Raw genomic sequence first — 22,055 nt, forward strand, 5'->3', positions numbered from 1 at the left:
GGGCAGACATAAGCTGCGGACACAATTGCATTTTATCGATGGCAATTTGAATACACAGAGATTCTGTGACGAGATCCTGAGGCCCATTGTTATGCCATTCATCCACCGCCATCACCTCATGTTTCAGCATTATAATGCACGGCCCCATGTTGCAATGGTCTGTACACAATTCGTGGAAGCTGAAAATGTCCCAGTTCTTCCATATATATTCACCAGACATGTCACCCATTGAGCATGTTTGGGATGCTCTGGATCGACATGTACAACAGCGTGTTCCAGTTCCCGCCAATATCCAGAAACTTCGCACAGCCAATGAAAAAGAGTGGGACAACATTCCACAGCCCACAATCAACAGCCTGATCAACTCTATGCGAAGGAGATGCATGAGGCAAATGGGGGTCACTGGTTTTCTGATCTACTCTCCTATCTTTTTTTTAAAGGTATCTGTGACCAACATATGCATACAGTTGAAGTCGGAAGTTTACATACACTTAGGTTGGAGTCTTTAAAACTAATTTTTCAACCACTCCACAAATTTCTTGTTGGCGGTTAGGACATCTACTTTGTGCATGACACAAGTCATTTTTCAAACAATTGTTTACAGACAGATTATTTAACTTCAAATTCACTGTATCACATTTCCAGTGGGTCAGAAGTTTACATACACTAAGTTGACTGTGCCTTTAAACAGCTTGGAAAATTCCAGAAAATGATGCCATGGCTTTAGAAGCTTCTAATAGGCTAATTGACATCGTTTGAGTCAATTGGAGGTGTACCTGTGGATGTATTTCAAGGCCTACCTTCAAACTCAGTGCCTCTTTGCTTGACATCATGGGAAAATCAAAAGAAATCAGCCAAGAACTCAGAAAACAATTGTAGACCTCCACAAGTCTGGTTCATCCTTGGGAGCAATTTCCATATGCCTGAAGGTACAATGTTCATCTGTACAAACAATAGTACGCAAGTATAAACACCATGGGACCACGCAGCCGTCATACCGCTCAGGTAGGAGACTCGTTCTGTCTCCTAGAGATGAACGTACTTTGGTGCGAAAAGTGCAAATCAATCCCAGAACAACAGCAAAGGACCTTCTGAAGATGCTGGAGGAAATAGGTACAAAAGTATCTATATCCACAGTAAAATGAGTCCTGTATCGACATAACCTGAAAGGCCGCTCAGCAAGGAAGAGGCCACTGCTTCAAAACTGCCATAAAAAAGCCAGACTACGGTTTGCAACTGCACATGGGGACAAAGATTGTACTTTTTGGAGAAATGTCCACTGGTCTGAAGAAACAAAAATAGAACTGTTTGGCCATAATGACCATCGTTATGTTTGGAGAAAAAAGGGGGATGCTTGCAAGCTGAAGAACACCATCCCAACCGTGAAGCACGGGGGTGGCAGCATCATGTTGTGGGGGTGCTTTGCTGTAGGAGGGACTGGTGCACTTCACAAAATAGATGGCATCATGAGGCAGGAAAATTATGTGGATATATTGAAGCAACATCTCAAGACATCAGCCAGGAAGTTAAAGCTTGGTCGCAAATGGGTCTTCCAAATGGACAGTGACCCCAAGCATACTTCTAAAGTTGTGGCAAAATGGCTTAAGGACAACAAAGTCAAGGTATTGGAGTGGCCATCACTAAGCCCTGACTTCAATCCTATAGAAGATTTGTTGGCAGAACTGAAAAAGTGTGTGCAAGCAGCAAGGAGGCCTACAAACCTGACTCAGTTACAACAGCTCTGTCAGGAGGAATTGGCCAAAATTCACCCAACTTATTGTGGGAAGCTTGTGGAAGGCTACACAAAATGTTTGACCCAAGTTAAACAATTTAAAGGCTATGCTACTAAATGCTGATTGGGTGTATGTAAACTTCTGACCCACTGGGAATGTGATGAAAGAAATTAAAGCTGAAATAAATCATTCTCTATACTATTTTTCTGACATTTCACATTCTTAAAATAAAGTGGTGATCCTAACTGACCTAAAACTGAATTTTTACTTGGAATAAATGTCAGGAATTGTGAGAAACTAAGTTTAAATGTATTTGGCTAAGGTGTATGTAAACTTCCAACTTCAACTGTATCTGCATTCCCAGTCAGGTGAAATCCATAGGGCCTAATGAATTTATTTAAATGTACTGATTTCCTTCTATGAACTGTAGCTCAGTAAAATCTTTGAAATTGTTGCATGTTGCGTTTATATTTTTGTTCTGTGTAATTGTGATTGAATATGGCTAGGGATACACTCAATGCACCGATAATGAAATTCTAGGCCAATACCGTTTAGCAATATTTTCTCGATCATGACGGCAGATACTGATAATAATTATAGCAAACAAACTGACATGTTTTCTCATCGTGCGATAAGGCCAACTCATGCAAAGAACAGCGTTGTAGAAGTTACACAGAAAATAAACTATGGATGAGCAACCGGCATACCATAATGCACACAGGACCATACAAACATACTGTGCACACTATTAATTATCCAGAGACATACTGTTTACATAACCCTGCTTAGTTAAAAGAGGGACAGACGGACAGACTCACTGTTTTACTTTAATATGGTTTTTAATGAATTGCCTTGTTCTGTTTGATTTGCGGAGGTCTACAGGAAAACACCTTGATATGCAGAGTGCTCAAGCCTCAATGGCAGCCAAGTGTTTTACTGTGTAATGAAATCACAGTGTAACCTCGGGCTGCATGTAGCCTTTCCCCACTGTTACCCTCTTTAGTAGCCAGCCCTGATTAGTAAACAGGTAGGCTCTCTGTTGAAAGGTCTGGCATTGAGCCAGCAAAGAGGAGAAAAGAGACGGAAGTGTTCAAGTGACAAAGGACAGCGTAAATGGTTTTGGCAAGATGGGCGACGCTTTCTATATGTGACCTCGGTTGAAGGCCGCACTGCTCGAGGAAAGGGAAGGGATAATAATAGTGTCTCCGACTGGAGGGAAGGAAAAGTGATGTCTGTATTGCAACCAAACCAGGGTACATGAAGTCTTTATTTGTCTGAAGGACAGGCGGTGATGTTAAAGGCAGGCATTTTATTTTATTTTATTTTATTTTATTAGGATCTCTTTTTGTCCTAATTTGCACTAATCTTCCAAGACTCCTTAAACATTAAAATACAATTTATAATACGATCACATTTTCACATAAAACACACTGTTACAAACAGCCATAACACACTGACATATTGACCAGATAAATACTCTTAACAGTTTGAAAAGATAGATTGATTCCTTCATCTACCATAGTCCTGCACAACCTTCCGATTTATTATATTTAAATGGTTATAAAGTATTGTTTGAATTTATATGTTGAAAAGCTGGTTTACTGAGAAAAATTATGCTATTTCTTTATTGCTCTGAATCGAAATGTTATTTTCCCTATTTCTCTTTTCTGTCTGGAAAGCACATAGATGGTGGACAATCTATTCTTAGTATTTATTGAATGTCTGTCTCTTACCAACCGAATATTGTTCTGAATGGAGTTGGGCCGTTATAAAGGGTATACATTGTGAAATAAAATAAGCATGCTTTTTTTCAATTATCTTGCTGATTGATTACCAACCAAGCTCATTTTCCATGACTACAACAAAGAACCATATATCCACCTTAAAACAATCCTTGCTGCTTTGTTCAGTGCAATCGGCAGCCTCCTAATTTCACTTGCTGATGCATTTCCCCAGACCACAGAACAGCAGTTCACCTGACTCCCAATTAGTGCTTGGGTTATTTGCTTAAGAATCTTTCCCTGTAAATATTTAGCTATCCTTTTGATCATGCGTGCAGTTTAAATATATCTTTTTTTACATAGATTATTTATTTGAGATGACCATGATAAGCAGTTGTCTAGCTGCACCCCTAGTAGTTTGGTTTTTGCCACTTCCTCAGTTAGTACTCCCCCCATACTTAATTGTTCCTGGTGAAACAGACCAACATAACCTTGGTTTTCTTGGTGTTCAAAACACGTTTGTTCCGGCATACCCACTTCCTGATATTTCCCAGATCTACTTGTAGAATTTGCTGTACCTATTGTACTGATTGTCTTGCTGTATAAATTCTAGTGTCATCTGCAAATATAGTAGCTTGAGTTTCAGATAAGGCATAAGGAAGGTCGTTGGTATATATTAAGTAAAGAAGTGGCCCAAGGCAGCTGCCCTGTGGTATTCCACAGTTTAAAGCATGAGGGGAAGAAAATGACCCATTGATATAGGTGGACTGTTTCCTGTCAGTTAGATATGACTTTACCCGATTCAATGCTGCCTCCTTAAACCATAATGTAATAATTTTGTCAAAATTATTTCATGATCCACTGAATCAATTTCTGCACTAAAATAAAAAAATAGTACACCAAAACATCTGCCATTATCTATAGCATTGAGCCACTGGTCAGTCATGTCAACCAATGCAGTGCTAGTGGAATGGTTTGTCTACTCACAATACCCTCCGATATCTTACTGAGTGATGGAAGTAGACTAATTGGTTGACTATTGGCAGGCGTAATGGGTTCTTTGCTGTCTTTCAGGATTGGACACAGTTTAGCATGCTTCCATACATTTGGAAATGTCCCCTTTTCCAGTGACCAATTAAATATGTATTTCAGTGGAGCTGCAATCTGTAGAGCAGTATAGCCAAGTAAAGAATTGTCCATAAGATTATAACCTGTAGATTTACCACTGTCACACTCTGACCTAAGAGAGCTGTTTTTTCTCTGTTTAGTTAGGTCAGGGTGTGATGGGGGTGGGCATTCTATGTGTTTGTTTTCTATGTTTTGGCCGGGTATGGTTTCCAATCAGAGGCAGCTGTCTATCGTTGTCTCTGATTGGAAGCCATACTTAGGCAGCCTTTTTCCCTTGGTTTGTGTGGGTAGTTGTTTTCTGTTTTGTTAGATTAACCTGACAGAACTGTCGGCTGTCATTTTTGTTTATTTGTATTCAGTGTTCTATTTTCATTCAAATTAACGATGAGCACTCAACACGCTGCGCCTTGGTCCCCTTCATATGACGCCCGTTACAACCATTGGGTAATGACTACAATAGGTTTAACACCTCCTTTACTGACACCATTTGTAGACTAAAAGAGCCAGGGTTTTTTGCTCATAATATGATCACCAATCAATTGGACAATAGCTTGTTTGGAAGAATGGGTGTCAGCAAAATGATTGGCATTATCAGCTTGTTTTGTTATTGTTCTCCCGTCAATCTCCACTCTCGATGGGCATGATGAGATAGCCCTTTACTGTATTCCATAGCTTTTTAGAATAATTTTTACAATTAAATAAAAGCATTTTTGTAAAATAAAGTTTTTTTCTTACAATTTAATTTAACTGCATAATTACGTAGTGTTCTACAATTCTGTTAATCAATTTCTAGTTTAGATTTGGCTGCAAAGACTTTTGCCATATTTCTTTGTGAAAATGCCTCACCCAGTTCATCATCAATCCATGGAGATAGACGAGCCCCAACTGTACTCTTTCTTACTGGGGCATGATGGTCCATTACCTCAGTGAGCAAATCAATAAAACATTCTGTAGCGTGATTTAAATCATCCTCTAGATAAATCAGCTCCCAGGGTACAGCAGCCAAATCCTTTTGAAGTAGCTCATGATTAAATGTTTTAACATTTCTCTTGACCACAATCCTCAGGGGTTTCTTTGGAACCTTGGTGTTTATGGTTACGGTCACAATATTATGGTCTGTCCAGCCCACTGGCATTGATCTGGCTTTTAAGCAGTACAAAGGTATATTACAGAAGATCAGATCAATGCACGTGTCTGAACGGTGACCTAACTTAGTTGATGATCTACTATTTGTTTCAAACCACCGCTCTCTGCATGCCTTATTAATTTAGTTATATATGGAATTATTATGATCCTTTCAATTTATATTAAAATCACCCAAGATAAGTACATCTCTGTTACTATCTTTGGCCTGGTCAAAACCAGTGTATAAGTCATCCAGATAGGACACCTTAGACTAGAGCTTGGAGATCAATACACACATCCTACCAATATGGGTACCTGGTAAGGCAGATGTACTTGAGCCCATAGTGCCCCTATTTGACATACATTAAGGTCATCCCTCCTCTTAAAAGGTATATGATTCTGAATGTACAGTGCTACACCCCCACTATTCCTGTCCCTTCTAAATAGACTATATCCATGAATGTTCATTTGCCCATCATTTACAGATGTATCCAAATGCGTTTCGGTCAAAGCCAAAATATGAATATTATTTATGTTGACCAAGTTAAAAGCCCCATGTATTTTGTTAGGAAGGCTACATACATTAACCTGAGCTATATGCAGCCCTTTTCTTGTCAAGTGAAGATTTGTTATAGTTGAAGTTGTCATGATACACTACAACACACAAACTCAGATTTGAACATTGGATTACAATATCGAGGGAGTTACTCTGGTGTCCCAATACAATTGGCCGTTGATGTAAAGTTTATCCATCACCAAGGAGACTCGTTGGTTCAGGCCACGCTTTTCTTTCATGCTGGGCTTTTTTTCTCCTTTCATTGATCTCCGTGGGGAAAAAATAATTAATTCCAAAATCAGTGTTCCTGAGTTCACTGCCCCTGCTCGTCGCCATTACCTTTTGCTTAAAATGTTCAAAACATGCAATAATAGCCCAAGGCCTAATCCCAGAGGCCTTACCCATTCTATGGACTCTGGAGAATGTGGTATTACACACGACATCTGTGAGCAGTTTCAGTTGAGTTAACAGTGTCGGACAGTGTCCTCACAGCTTCTGCTGTTGTCATTCTCCGGTATCCCTGAAAATATGAGATTGTCTCGCATTGATCGACACTGTACATCCAGCAAGGTTTATTTAAGTTGTTTGTTCTCCCTTTGGACCACCTCCACCTTGCCATGAATATAGTCTATAGTACCTTTCAGCTCCGTGTTCTCATCAATCTGACATTGGCTGATTTCTAGACTGGCACATAATGCATTCATGTCCTCTCATAGTATATCCAAGATATCAAGTTTGGCAAGCCTTTCATTGATGGATTTTAAAAAGTCAACATTCATATCAATAAACCTCTCTTCACTCTCCACGCTTGGGGATGGTTTGACGCCATCATTGATACCGCTTGGCCAACTTGGCTTTGGTTTGTTTTGTTGATTGGGTTTGTTGTCCTTAACAGTGCTTGAATCCTCCAAAACCTGTGACATGTTTCTTTGAGCTCGTAAGTATCTCTCGTCAATCATCCGCTGGATGATTCAATGGATTCTGAATCATCCAGCGTGTTTGCAGGCAGAGTAAAACAATAATTAACAAAACGACGGATATATCTTTCCGGACAAATACATTCCAATACAAAAATAAAATCAAACGATTGTGTACTCACTCCTGCCTGTTAAATTGCAATATTTTCCGCAAACAATTAACCGAATCTGCCACCAATTTCACCTTCGTGTGTCAGCTTGATTTGGCCAGAGGGAATCAGAATGATATTAGCCAACTAGACAGCTGTTTCAGGTAATCTCTTTGTGGTAGCTATTCTGTCGGATCTTGAGCATAATACGTGTTCTCAGGCCTTTGCTCTAAGGGCTAGGTGGACCATACATCTTCTTTCTCTGCATCAACAATTCACATTCTTTGTACCTCACCCACGTATGACATAATAAAACCAAGTACATTACGTAATTCCAGTGTTCAACATTGTTTATATAAGAGGCTAGAGATGTATTTTCTATAGATGGAAAAGAGATTTAATTTTTCTTTTTAAAGGCAGCAAAAATGTCAACGTGAACACCAGCGAGAATCAAAGGCGGTTTGAGTCGGACAATGTTCTTCCCACAGTTATTTATTCTGAAGACAATGTGCCGTCTTTTCACTGAGTATTACACTGAACAACTTCACCATATCCTCCCTCCTCCTCATCTTTCACCTTACCTACTCTCACGTCTAAGCAGCACAGTCTCGGTTAGAAAGCTATTTCAAACCATCTTAAAAACAAACTTCTGATGAGCTGTGTGGGTTGGCCACTGGGTGGTCTGACAACAATCTATTCTACTAAACGCTGCCAGCTCTCCCGCCTCGCCTCACGTCCATCACAAGCACGTCTCCTCCTCTCCTCCTCTGCTCCTCTGTTCTTTTTTCCTTCCCTCCCGCCGCTTCTCGCTTTCCATAATTAGTTACTTCGTTCAATTAATTAAGACGGAAGCAAGATTGGCGGCAGCAGACAATTCTCTTTCTCCCTCGCTCCCTTTAAGGTTTATCTTGTCAAAGAGACAGCAGGGTTAGGAGGGGGGAGGAGGGAGGGTGCATGGTCAATTTGACAAAGATGTATTAGGAAACACCAGTATTCGGGGATACAGAGTCTGCGTCTGTTTGAGGGAGATGTAAGGGATGTGTTTTTCAATGAGAGAGAGAGAGAGAGAAAGACGGAGAGAGAGTCAAAACAGCAGGTCCGGGACAAAGTAGCACAACCGGTTAATCAGGTCAGGGATCCACAGCTGCAGGCAGAGAGAGAGAAAGAGATCAGCAGTCACGCCGGATCAAGAAACGCCTGGGATGCTTTTAGACCAGGCAGAAGCATCGACACTGTGGTTAATCAAGAGATGCTGTTGTAAGAGTCTGATGCACTGTAGGTCTGATTTTATCTATGTGTTTACCGTGGAGCTGTAAAACAGATGGTAGCCTAGGATGACTCAGTCTAATGTCTGGCCGGGACAACTGTCGGAGATGAGATGTGACTGTAATATATAGCGAGACCGCATTCAATGGAGCTCATTCCATTGAGTCACTGCCCAATGTCAAGCCAATACTAAAGCATTTTTCTTAAAGGTGATGCTGTTCAAGGATGGAGTACTTGGTTTATCTGGTGATTGTACATGGGTGGCACAGTATAAGACAACTAGAAATACAGTTATGAAAATAAAAGAGTAGACCTATGGAAAAGAGACCATATTTTGCTAATATTTTAATCTTCATATGACCAGCAAATTGATTAAATAGTAAAACGCTCCCACTTTTCGCTTCCAGGCTCCATGTCTCTCACTTCTACACTTTTGCTCCTGAGTGGCGCAGCGATCTAAGGCACTGCATCTCAATGCAAGAGGCGTCACTACAGTCCCTGGTTTGATTCCAGGCTGTATCACATCCAGCCGTGATTGGGAGTCCCATAGGGCGGCGCACAATTGGCCCAGCGTTGTTCGGGTTTGGCCGGGTTAGGCTGTCATTGTAAATAAGAATTTGTTCTTAACTGACTTGCCTAGTTAAATCAAATTTAAATAAAAACGTTCTATCTTGGTCTCTTCCTCCTTACTCACTCCTTTTCTCCCTCCACTCACCCACTTTCTTTTCCATTAACCCTCCCTCTCTGAAGTAATTCTGTATCTCCCACTCCCACTCTGTAAGTGGGTGTGGGGTTTCTGCCCCCTCTCCCTCTGACCTTGAGGTGATCTGCCAGCTCCTTTCTCAAGCCCCAGGCTCTGTATGTATGTGTGTGTACTGTCTTATAGAGTGGGTGTGAGAGTGCCTGTGTGAAGAGAAGGTCTGACCTCTCAGAGCACTGGAGAAGTGCCCTTTCTAGCTGTCTGACTGTGCGTGTGTTGGGGGGGGGTAGTTAGGAGAGAAAAATGTCTGACCTTATTGCCTGGACTGGGTTTGTTCTCGATCTGCTTCAGTACCTTAGGTGGAATCCCTCCCAGCAATATGAGTACGTTTTTTTATTTTCTCTCTCTCTCTTTTCCTCTGTGCTGCACCTCCATCCTTATCTAAATTGTGGTCGTAGCCCTAATTTTATTTAGAAAATGTGCTACTGCTGCTATGGGCATTGCGTCAGCTCATTTGATCCCTCACTTTGTAGTAGTACTTACTCTAATATGCCTAAGTGCTATTACCACAGTTTTATATGTCTGTGCAAAGGCTACGTTGGTGAGGTGGTATAACTAAATGTTGCAGTCATGGCTTATAGTCAAGGCCTCCACATATTGATACGGTATTATTCATTCCTCGCTTCTGGGGATAATAAGAAAAGGGAGAGAGTGAGGCATGACATGCAAGTCTCTCTTTGGCAGCAGAGGTCAGATATGAAGGGCACGCGGGTAAGGCTCGGCATTAAGTGAAGCTCTCGCTCCTATGGGGAGATGTGAGGGGCACAAATAAGTCCAATAAAAAAAAGCAGGCCTCCGTACCCCAGGGAGTCACGGTTGCATGTTCACTTGTCAGAAAAACACAGCTGAAGCCGAAATGATTGCTCCCTCGCGCTCTTTCCCTGCCTCTGTGTCTCTCGAATAGATTTCACCTTGTACCCACTTCTTTTATTTATTCATCCTTTCAGAGAAGATACAGTATGGCTTTCACTTATTCATCCATGTGGATCATTTATGTTGTAGGGCCTGCATATGATTACGGAAGTGAATGTATTGCAAGTGCAATGACAAATATAGTTTTTTTGTGTGTGTGTGTGTGTATGTGTGTGTGTGTGTGTGTGTGTGTGTGTGTGTGTGATACAGAATACATACACACACTACCGTTCAAAAGTTTGTGGTCACTTTGAAATGTCCTTGTATTTGAAAGAAAAGCATTTTTTTTTGTCCATTAAAATAACATAAAAATGATCAGAAATACAGTTTAGACATTGTTAATGTTGTAAATGACTATTGTAGCTGGAAATGGTCGATTTTTTTATGGAATATCTACATAGGCGTACAGAGGCCCATTATCAGCAACCATCGCTCCTGTGTTCCAATGGCACGTTGTGTTAGATAATCCAAGTTTATAATTTTAAAGGCTGATTGATCATTAGAAAACCCAGAGTTGCAAAGAAAAAGCCATATCTTAGACTGGCCAATAAAAATAAAAGATTAAGATGGTCAAAGAACACAGACACTGGACAGAGGAACTCTGCCTAGAAGGCCAGCATCCCGGAGTCACCTCTTCACTGTTGGCGTTGAGACTGGTGTTTTGCGGGTATTATTTAATGAAGCTGCCAGTTGAGGACTTGTGAGGCGTCTGTTTCTCAAAGTAGACACTCTAATGTACTTGTCCTCTTGCTTAGTTGTGCACCGGGGCCTCCCACTCCTCTTTCTATTCTGGTTAGAGCCAATTTGCGCTGTTCTGTGAAGGGAGTAGTACACAGCGTTGTACGAGATATTCAGTTTCTTGGCAATTTCTCACATGGAATAACCTTCATTTCTCAGAACAAGAATAGACTGACGAGTTTCAGAAGAAAGTTCTTTGTTTCTGGCCATTTTGAGCCTGTAATTGAACCCACAAATGCTGATGCTCCAGATACTCAACTAGTCTAAAGAAGGCCAGTTGTATTGCTTCTTTTATCAGAACAACAGTTTTCAGCTGTGCTAACATAATTGCAAAAGGCTTTTCTAATGATTAATTAGCCTTTTAAAATGATAAACTTGGATTAGCTAACACAACGTGCCATTGGAACACAGGAGTGATGGTTGCTGATAATGGGCCTCTGTACGCCTATGTTGATATTCCATAAAAAATAAGCCGTTTCCAGCTACAATAGTCATTTACAATATTAACAATGTCTACACTGATCAATTTTATGTTATTTTAATGGACAAAAAAGGTGCTTTTCTTTAAAAAACAAGGACATTTCTAAGTGATCCCAAACTTTTGAACAGTTGTGTGTGTGTGTGTGTGTGTGTGTGTGTGTGTGTGTGTGTGTGTGTGTGTGTGTGTGTGTGTGTGTGTGTGTGTGTGTGTGTGTGTGTGTGTGTGTGTGTGTGTGTGTGTGTGTGTGTGTTCCGGTATAAGGTGTGTAATATTACTGTGGTCAGCAAGTTCAGTGATTACAGAGTATTGAATGTAGCCATTGAGATGAAGAATTAGTTCTTGTTGCGGATGCTGCGAATGATTCGGTGTGAAAGCCGGTCTGAATGGGAAGCTTTCATTTCTCCTGCAGCCAAAAGTCACCAAGTTTTCTCCCCCTCCTCCTCTCCACGGAGCTCTGATTTAGCACCATGGACAGCGCCCTTCCTCTCTACGTGTCAAGACTTAACTTGACACCAGCGAGCAGAAATTGAACATTTGTATAGTCATGCCTTGAAATCAATGGGGAAATCAAATTAAATGTGCATGCGTGTATGTCAAGTTAGGATTTGGCTGAGTGGAGTGGATGTCTGCTTTAAGTCCATGGACAGTACTCCATATTCTCCGTAGTAGTGGTGCTTGATATCAGTAGTACGGACAGCCACACTCATCATAGTGCTTGATATCAGCACCACGGACAGCGACAATATTCTCTGTATTGCACATTATCAGCACCATGGACAACCCCTCTTTTTGACCCTGGGAATCTGATTCATTGCAAGTCATTGTCTCTGTCTCGTACTGTGCTGATGCTCCAGCGAGAGAGCCCTAAGGGCTGGTCTAGGATCAGCCTTCGCTTTCCTTGTCGCTTCTCAAATGGTGTTGCTGTAGCATTGATGGATCTCCTTCCTCCAGTAGAGTTAGCACCTGAGTCAGGTTTATCCTGACAGCCCAGTCAAACTGTTCTAAACCCTCTGGCAAGTGCCAAGTGGAGCCAATGCCGATAGACAGTCTGTCAGGTTGCTGGATGAAGTGCTGTATGGCACAGTGTCAAGTTGTGTGTGCGGGCTTTAAGCCATGCAGAGATTGCTCTGTGTTATCCTAAAGTACTACAGTACCTGATCTTTATACCTGTTATCACCTGGGGCATACATGACTTCAAATGGATCTTAAAGGCACTCATTTTATAAAATGAGTGTACAAAACATTAAGAACATCTTCTTAATATTGAGTTGCACCCCCTTTTGCCCTCAGAACAGCCTCAATTCATCGGGCATGGTGTCGAAAGTATTCCACTGGGATGCTGGCCCATGTTGACTCCAATGCTTCCCACAGTTGTGTCAAGTTGGCTGGATGTCCTTTGGGTGGTGGACCATTCTTGATACACACGGGAAACATTTGAGCTTGAAAAACAGCAGCGTTGCAGTTCTTGACACACTCAAACCTGTGCGCCTGGCACCTACTACCATACCCCGTTCAAAGGCACTTTGTCTTTCCTGTTCACCCTTTGAATGGCACACATACACAATCCATGTCTCAGTTGTCTTAAGGCTTAAAAATCCTTCTTTAACCCGTCTCCTCCCCTTCATCTACAATGATTAAGGTGGATTTAACAGGTGACATCCATAAGGGATCATAGCTTTCAGTCTATGTCATGGAAGGAGCATGTGTTCCTAAAGTTTTTATATATATATATTTCCACACTATGAGGTTGGAATAATACTGTGAAATTGTGAAAATGATGATAACGCCCTTCTAGTGTAAGAGCTGTTTGAAAAGGCCACCTGAAATTTCAGCCTGTTTTGGTGGGATGGAGTTTTGGCCTTCCATGGTGACATCACCATGCGGTAAATTAGTTAAAAGACCATTTAAGAAAGAGGGTTCCAAACCTCTCTGCCTGTAGCAGCAAATGTTCAGTTTTCCTCTCCCCACTCAGACCACTCCCAGACAGTACTTGCTAAATTCTTGTTTGAGAAATCTCTCTTGGCCAAGAAGCTATTTTTGTTTCATTTTGACCATTTTTAATTGAAAACAATCACAGTAATGTACTTAACTGTTACCCCAAAATGTTTGATATCTTTTTGTGTCATTACTGTGGAAGAAATCAACCAAGATAAAAATGATTATTTTAGTCACACACACACCTATGTAATAGGATTATATTAAAGACATCCTCACTGATAATCCCCACCATACACACACACAAACACACATATACACACACATATATACACACACACACACACACTATCTCTCCCACATTCTAAATGAACAAGGCGGTGTTTTAGGATGTCTGACAGGGTAATGTACAAACAGCCGTGGGCATAATCACATTTCTGTGGAGAGCGGAGGGGCGGGAAGCTAGGCTGCAAAATCCTCCCGCCGTTTATTCTGCCTCTCCCTGCTATGATCTCACTAGTGAGGTTCAGCTTCTCCCGAGTGAACCCAGCCGGGTCCACATGCATAATTTAGACTAACATCTGCTTAGATAGGACTGACTAGAAGTGCATCTTAAACAGTGAGATGTGCATACACATGGTATTCTGTTGGGCACAAAAGGCTTTGGTGAACATCCTGTACTGTCGCTCTCATCGAGGGTCTTGTTTTGTGAGGAGTGATGTATTTTCCTGTTCCTGTCTCTCTTGTGTACTGGGTTCCTGTCTCTCTTGTGTTGCCATTTCAGAACGACCTTGCAGCTCAAACAGGTCTTGAGCATCTTTGACATGCAATAAAAAGGGATGAATTGTACAGAAGGCAGAAGTTGTGAAGGAGACCTTGTAAAAGCCTTGCTGATATAGAGATAGCGATTTGAATAGCCTATACACTCGGTGTTTGTGATCACAGGACATCTGATAAAGCGAGTCGGATAAGTTGAAACCTTCAAGGGTGACGGTCTCATACGCACATGAGAAAGTACATAGACAATAGGATACCAAAGGGAGGGAAATAGTTGATGTCATATAATACTTGTGGATAACGAGAAATATAAAAAAAACTGATGTCCTTTCCTTCAACTATCTATTTTCTATCCGAGAAATGGATGGTTGTAAATGAAAGAGCATTCGCTCTACAGCATCCTTACCTTGTTGGGTTCTCTTCTCTCCCAAGGAAGCCCATTCTGTAAATGAGTAATGAAGGACACTCTGTATTCTCTCCCTCCCCCTTACACCTGGGCTCGTACTGGTACCAAGGTTGTTATGGCTATCTTCAGAGTACTTTAGAAAAGAGCTTCAAGCAGGAAAGTTTCAAGGAGGATGTTGGACATTTTCGCATATAGACTACTATATTATTTGAAATGGTAAGTTACCTGGAATTGTTCAATTAAAGGTATTTGAATCTCCCCAGGACTGAAGATGACAAACCTTGCTCTGTATTGCATCAAATCAGTTCTCATTGTACACCATATGTTAAACATTTAATTTACACACTAAATAATGATGTCTGACGCTATTTTTGCATCCCCTTACTGAAAAGGGTTCTTCAAAAACCTGACTTTTTCTTGTAATTTACACTGCACTGAAGTGTTAAATTGGATTAGATGCCGGAACGGTTTTTCAGTGACAGGATTGGTACTGACATGAGTTGCCGGTACTTTAGGTGTTTGACTGTTTTAGGGAGGGGAGGAAAGAGTGGATGAAAAAAAGAAAAGCTGAGTAAAGAACTGCTTTTTATTTGTATGTTTTTTACAGACATAAACATGGCAGGGGAGCCCAAACCGTACCGGCCCAAGCCAGGCTCCAAACGGCCGCTGTCGGCTGTTTACAGGTAAACCCGTAAAGATCTCTCTCACTCACTCTGTCTGTCTGTCCCTCACTCATTTCTCCCTCTCAGCTATGGAGAGATGAGGAACCTGTCTAAAGTGTGTGTCTGAGGCTTTCTCCTGCTGTAACAACTTGTAAAGGAGTTGGATTAGTGTGTGGTGTCAGGTGAAGGCTAAGGAGTGATGCAAATTCAGATTATGTCTAGGAGTTGGCGAATCAGCAAGAACCTATAGAAAATTGGGGTTAGCAGCTACATTAGGCTAAAGATACTCTGGCTTTGCATGGGAACTCTGGCATCATTATTTTGTTAAAGGTCAGTGTTCTGTGTTGGTTTAACTCTAGGATTGTGAGGAAAAAAATCTATGAAATCGATATGGTTTTAAATCATTAACAATATGGGATTTAGTTTGCTCATGTTTCTCAAGAGCACAAAAAATAAGAACCATGAAAACTTCTGGTAAAAATGTAAATTCTCATTTCCCAATTTACTTTACTTCCCAGGTACTAGTTATTCGACTCTTGACATAAAACAGATCCAACATAAGAGACAAAAAAATGCAGAAAATGTTGAATATGAAGGCTTTATTACACATGGCCAAATTTTTCTCACATACACGTCTCATGATCATCAAAGCTATATTTTTTTGTCAATGTATAATACACTCAGTGGTCAGTTTGTTAGTTACACCTCCACATTCACGAAAATGGTTCGTTCCTACAGACAGTGAGTCACGTGGCCGTGGATTGCTACATAAATCATGCAGACAGCATTGAGGCATTCAGTTACGGTTCGATTGAACATTAGAATTGGCAAAAGAAGTGACCTAAGCGACTTTGAGTGTGGTATGATCGTTGGTCCCAGGCCCGCCGGTTCCAGTATCTCAGAAACGTCCGGCCTCCTGGGCTTTTCACCCACGACAGTGTCTAGGGTTTACCGAGAATGGAGCGAAAAACAAAAAAACATCCAGTCAGCGGCAGTCCTGTGGGTGAAAATAGCCCATTGATGAGAGGTCGAAGGAGAATGGCAAGAATCGTGCCATGTTAACAGGAGGGTCACAAACAGGCAAATAATGGCGCAGTACAACATTGGTGTGCAGGACACCATCTCGGAGCACACAACTTGTCGATCCTTGTCACAGATTTGCTATTGCAGCAGACGACCACACTGGGTTCCACTCCTATCAGCTAAAAACAAGAAGAAGAGGCTCCAGCGGTCACTAACACTGGGCAATTGAGGAGTGGAAAAACATTGCCTGGTGCGACGAATCCCAGTTCCTGTTGCGTCATGCTGATGGCGGAGTCAGGATTTAACTTAACTTTATGTAAGCAGCATGAGTCCATAGCCCCATCCTGCTTGGTGTCAACAGTTCAGGCTGGTGGTGGTGATGTAAAGGTGTGGAGAATGTTTTCCTGGCACACGTTAGGTCCCTTGATATCAATTGTTTCTACGCCCGAAGAATTCAGGATGTTCTGGAGGCAAAGAGAGTTCTGGCCCGGTACTAGATGGGTGTACCTAATAAACGGTCCACTGAGTGTATAACTGATGTGCAGCCATATTGGTCTATTTACTATGACTAATGGTTAACAGACTGTTGTATAGTGGTCCCTTGACACCCTGTCAACCCATAGTTGTCCCATTCATTGGCTTGTTCCATTAGGCCTCTTTGTTTTCTTATTTATGAATTTGCACATTGTTTTTTATGTTACAAATTCATTAAACATTAATTTGCATTTTAATACCACAGCTCAAAACAGCCATGATGTAACATGGTAATTAGAGAGCCAAAACCAACACTAGGCTGCACTAAATGGAAATGACATTTGCATGAATCTTAATTAAAAATTATCCCTGTGAAAAAGAAATGTGAACTTCTCTCCTGTTCTGAATAGGTGTACATTTTTTTCCCTTCTCTGAAATGTAGCTTATGTGTTCTATTTTTTGTTAGTACTAATATTTTCATGATTACTCTGAGCTCACAATTGACGTGAGATTGACAAATGTGTTGTTGATGGCGGTACCTTAGTTCTTGTGACCTTCCTAGGTTTATCCACAGGTTGCAGCCTTGAATGTAGAACCACTCTGAAACCACTCTTATTCCTGTCAGTCAGTCTTTGGCCTCCGCATGTCAGATTAGCTAAGGTTTTCTCCATCTGCGGTGGCCTTAAGACTTGACCTACATGTCTGTTTGGATCAAACGGTTTCTGTTTTGATATGTTAGCATTTGACAGAGCTTATAGTAGACATTAAATGCTAAACACACTCTCTCTTTTCTCTCTCTCTCTCTCTCTCTCTCTCTCTCTCTCTCTCTCTCTCTCTCTCTCTCTCTCTCATCCCCAGTGGTTATGAATTTGACTATGACTACTACAGGGATGATTTCTACAGTCGGTACGTATTGAATAATTCACTTACTTTTATGACGTTTGAAAAAACTGTAAATTACGTTATGCCAAATGCAAAACCGGTCAAATGAAAAATTCCCGGAAATATGGAAATGTACTCAGCAAAGTACCTTCTGCTTCAAGTAGTTTTTGCTAAGCAACCTTCTCTCCGAATATGAATAAGATAACTTTTCAGTCGTTTCATCCATTTGAAAAGACTGAGTAGAGCACGTCCTTAAACTTTATCAACCCGTGTTTTCTTTCTCTAATTTGTTTTGGTGTTCAGTGCTTTAATCTGCTGAGACATTTACTAAATGTCAACTCGGACAGAGCTGTGACAAAAATCAACTGGCGCTGTGAAATGAGTCAAGGAAGACACATCACTTTGACATTTACATCTTATTTTATTTATCCCCCTTCTTTTAAAGATGGATGGGAAGATAATTGATAGTACATTAGAGTGTAATAGTAATTTGATCAGTGTGAAAAATAATGAAAAGTCAGGCTTGTGAGAGATTTGACATTTATTTGCATCCAAAAGGACACACTTCAATTGGAATGTTTCAAAATGGTAGAGTACAGATTTGTACGTCATTGATAAGGAACAATTTAAGAAGTCATAGAATGAGATAAAGTATACTGTATAGAAAGATAATGTGAGACAGAGGCATAGGCTATGAATAATAGGTTGTACAAATGGATTGCCTGCATTTGAAAATATGACAATTTGATAAGCAAATCCATGTCAGATAGACCTACAGTAGATAACCATTACACAGCTACCATCAATGTTATATGTAATAGATAGATTGTTGGGAGATATACTTCATAAGTCATTGATGACAAAATACATACTGTGAGGTGTAATCATTATAGTCATGCCGGTTGGTGCGAATACACAGTAGTAGGGATTGATTGAAGCTCAATGTTAAATTCATATCTAAGCCAATATGACACCAATGTCGATGAAAATTTGCAAATCAATTTGATTGGAGGTACACGACTCACTCCCCGCCTCACGTCATGATCCGTCCGGCCATTACAGAGAACCTTTATACCGTATTTTCAACAGGGTCGTTATCATTAGGGTCGTCCAGATTCTTGGGGCCCAAGATTAAAACGAGGCTGCGGCGTCCACAAGGTGACAATTACACTTGGATATATTTGGACTCAATACGTTTGTAGGTGCAGCAGTTTTTATTAAATGTATAATTTATCGCTCACATGCACATTTCAGTCCTTTAAGAACCAACGAAGTGCTACCTTTTTGTAACATTTTTGACAATTAAATCAAATTTTATTAGTCACATGCACAGAATAAAACCGGTGTAGACCTTACAGTGAAATGCTTACTTACGAGCCCCTAACCAACAATGCAGTTTAAAATGCAAATAGTCTGGGTAGCCATTTGATTAGGTGTTCAGGAGTCTTATGGCTTGGGTTAGAAGCTGTTTAGAAGCCTCTTGGACCTAGACTTGGTGCTCCGGTACCGCTTGCTGTGCGGTAGCAGTGAGAACAGTCTATGACTAGGGTGGCTGGAGTCTTTGACAATCTTTAGTGCCTTCCTCTGACACCGCCTGGTATAGAGGTCCTGGATGGCAGGAAGCTTGGCACCAGTGATGTACTGGGCCGTTCGCAATACTCTCTGTAGTGCTTTGCGGTCGGAGGCCGAGCAGTTACCATACCAGGCAGTGATGCAACCAGTCAGTATGCTCTCGATGGTGCAGCTGTTGAAACCTTTGAGGATCTGAGGACCCATGCCAAATCTTTTCAGTCTCCTGAGGGGGAAAAGGTTTTGTCGTGCCCTCTTCACGACTGTCTTGGTGTGCTTGGACCATGTTAGTTTGTTGGTGATGTGGACACCAAGGAACTTAAAGCGCTCAACCTGCTCCACTGCAACCCCGTCGATGAGAATGGGGGTGTGCTCTGTCCTCTTTTTCCTGTAGTCCACAATCATCTCCTTTGTCTTGATCACATTGAGGGAGAGGTTGTTGTCCTGGCACCACACGGCCAGGTCTTTGACCTCCTCCCTATAGGCTGTCTCGTCATTGTTGGTGATCAGGCCTACCACTGTTGTGTCATCGGCAAACTTAATGATGGTGTTGGAGTCGTGCCTGGCTGTGCAGTCATGAGTGAACAGGGAGTACACTAGGGGACAGAGCACGCACCCCTGAGGGGACCCTGTGTTGAGAATCAGTGTGACGGATGTGTTGTTACCTACCCTTACCACCTGGGGGCGGCCCGTCAGGAAGTCCAGGATCCAGTTGCAGAGGGAGGTGTTTTGTCCCAGGGTCCTTAGCTTATTGATGAGCTTTGAGGGAACTATGGTGTTGAACGCTGAGCTGTAATCAATCAATAGCATTCTCACATTGGTGGTCCTTTTGTCCAGGTGTGAAAGGGCAGTGTGGAGTGCAATAGAGATTGCATCATCTGTGGATGTGTTGAGGTGGTATGCAAATTGGAGTGGATCTAGGGTTTCTGGGATAATGGTGTTGATGTGAGCCATGATCAGCCAATCAAAGCACTTCATGACTACAGACATGAGTGCTACTGGTCGGTAGTCATTTAGGCAGGTTGCCTTCGTGTTCTTGGGCACAGGCACTATGGTGGTCTGCTTAAAATATGTTGGTATTACAGACTCGGACAGAGAAAGGTTAAAAATGTCAGTAAAGACACTTGCTAATTGGTCAGCGCATGCTCGCAGTACACGTCCTGGTAATCCGTCTGGCCCTGCGGCCTTGTGAATGTTGACCTGTTTAAAGGTCTTACTCACATCGGCTGCGGAGAGCGTGATCACACAGTCATCTGAAACAGCTGGTGCTCTCATGCATGTTTCAGTGTTACTTGCCTTGAAGCGAGCATAAAAGTAGTTTAGCTCGTCTGGTAGGCTCGTGTCGCTTGGCACCTCTCGGCTGTGCTTCCCTTTGCAGTCTGTAATGGTTTGCAAGCCCAGCCACATCCGACGAGCGTCAAATCCCGGTGTTGTACGATTCAATCTTCGTCCTGTATTGACGCTTTGCCTGGTTGATGGTTCGTCGGAGGGCATAGTGGGATTTCTTATAAGCTTCCGGGTTAGAGTCCCGCTCCTTGAAAGCGGCAGCTCTAGCCTTTAGCTCAGTGCAGATGTTGCCTGTAATCCATGGCTTCTGGTTGGGGTATTTACATACGGTCACTGTGGGGATGAAGCCAATGACTGATGTGGTGTACTCCTCAATGTCATCGGAGGAATTCCTGAACATATTCCAGTCTGTGCTCGAAAAACAGTCCTGTAGCTTAGCATCTGCTTCATCTGACCACATTTGTTATTGATCTTGTCACTGGTGCTTCCTGCTTTAATTTATGCTTGTAAGCAGGATCAGGAGGATATTATGGTCAGATTTGCCAAAAGGAGGGCGAGGGAGAGCTTTGTATGCCTCTCTGTGTGTGGAGTAAAGGCGGTCCAGAGTTTTTTTTCCTAAAACAGATGCCCTGTTTTATCCTGCCGGTACAGCGTATAACCAGCCAGCTGTATGTTGATAGTGTTGTCGTTCAGCCACGACTCCGTGAAGCATAGATATTACAGTTTTGAATGTCTCATTGGTAGTTTAATCTTGCACGTAGGTCATCAATTCTATTCTCCAAAGATTGTACGTTTGCTAGCAGAATGGAAGGAAGTGGGGGTTTATTTGATCGCCTACGAATTCTCAGAAGGCAGCCCACCCTTTGGCCCCTTTTTCTCCGTCTCCTCTTCACGCAAATCACGGGGATTTGGGCCTGTTCCTGAGAAAGCAGTATATCGTTCGCGTTGGGCTCATCAGACTCATTAACTTCTCTAGGGCCAGTGGGACGATTTCGTCCCACCGACGTAACAGCCAGTGGAATCCCGTGGCGCATTATTCAAATACCTTAGAAATGCTATTACTTCAATTTCTCAAACATATGACTATTTTACACCATTTTAAAGACAAGACTCTCGTTAATCTAACCACACTGTCCGATTTCAAAAAGGCTTTACAACGAAAGCAAAACATTAGATTATGTCAGCAGAGTACCCAGCCAGAAATAATCAGACACCCATTGTTCAAGCTAGCATATAATGTCACATAAACCCAAATCACAGCTAAATGCAGCACTAACCTTTGATGATCTTCATCAGATGACAATCTTAGGACATTATGTTATACAATACATGCATGTTTTGTTCAATCAAGTTCATATTTATATCAAAAACCAGCTTTTTACATTAGCATGTGACGTTCAGAACTAGCATACCCCCCGCAAACTTCCGGTGAATTTACTAAATTACTCACGATAAACGTTCACAAAAAACATAACAATTATTTTAAGAATTATAGATACAGAACTCCTCTATGCACTCGCTATGTCCGATTTTAAAATAGCTTTTCGTTGAAAG

General features: G+C 41.7%; 1 protein-coding gene across 3 annotated transcripts in view; it reads left to right on the plus strand.

Annotated features, from left to right (window-relative positions):
- Positions 1–22,055, plus strand: part of ralyl (RALY RNA binding protein like) — a 149,922-nt gene that overhangs the window by 105,238 nt on the left and 22,629 nt on the right. For all 3 annotated transcript variants that reach the window (XM_014180970.2, XM_014180969.2, XM_014180971.2), the window contains exons 3-4: positions 15,212–15,287; positions 17,622–17,669. In XM_014180970.2, the coding sequence (XP_014036445.1) occupies positions 15,212–15,287; positions 17,622–17,669 (124 nt within the window). The remainder of the gene's footprint in view (positions 1–15,211; positions 15,288–17,621; positions 17,670–22,055) is intronic.

The sequence above is a fragment of the Salmo salar genome, chromosome ssa29 (genome assembly GCF_905237065.1).
Source record: "Salmo salar chromosome ssa29, Ssal_v3.1, whole genome shotgun sequence".
Taxonomy (NCBI): Eukaryota; Metazoa; Chordata; class Actinopteri; order Salmoniformes; family Salmonidae; genus Salmo; species Salmo salar.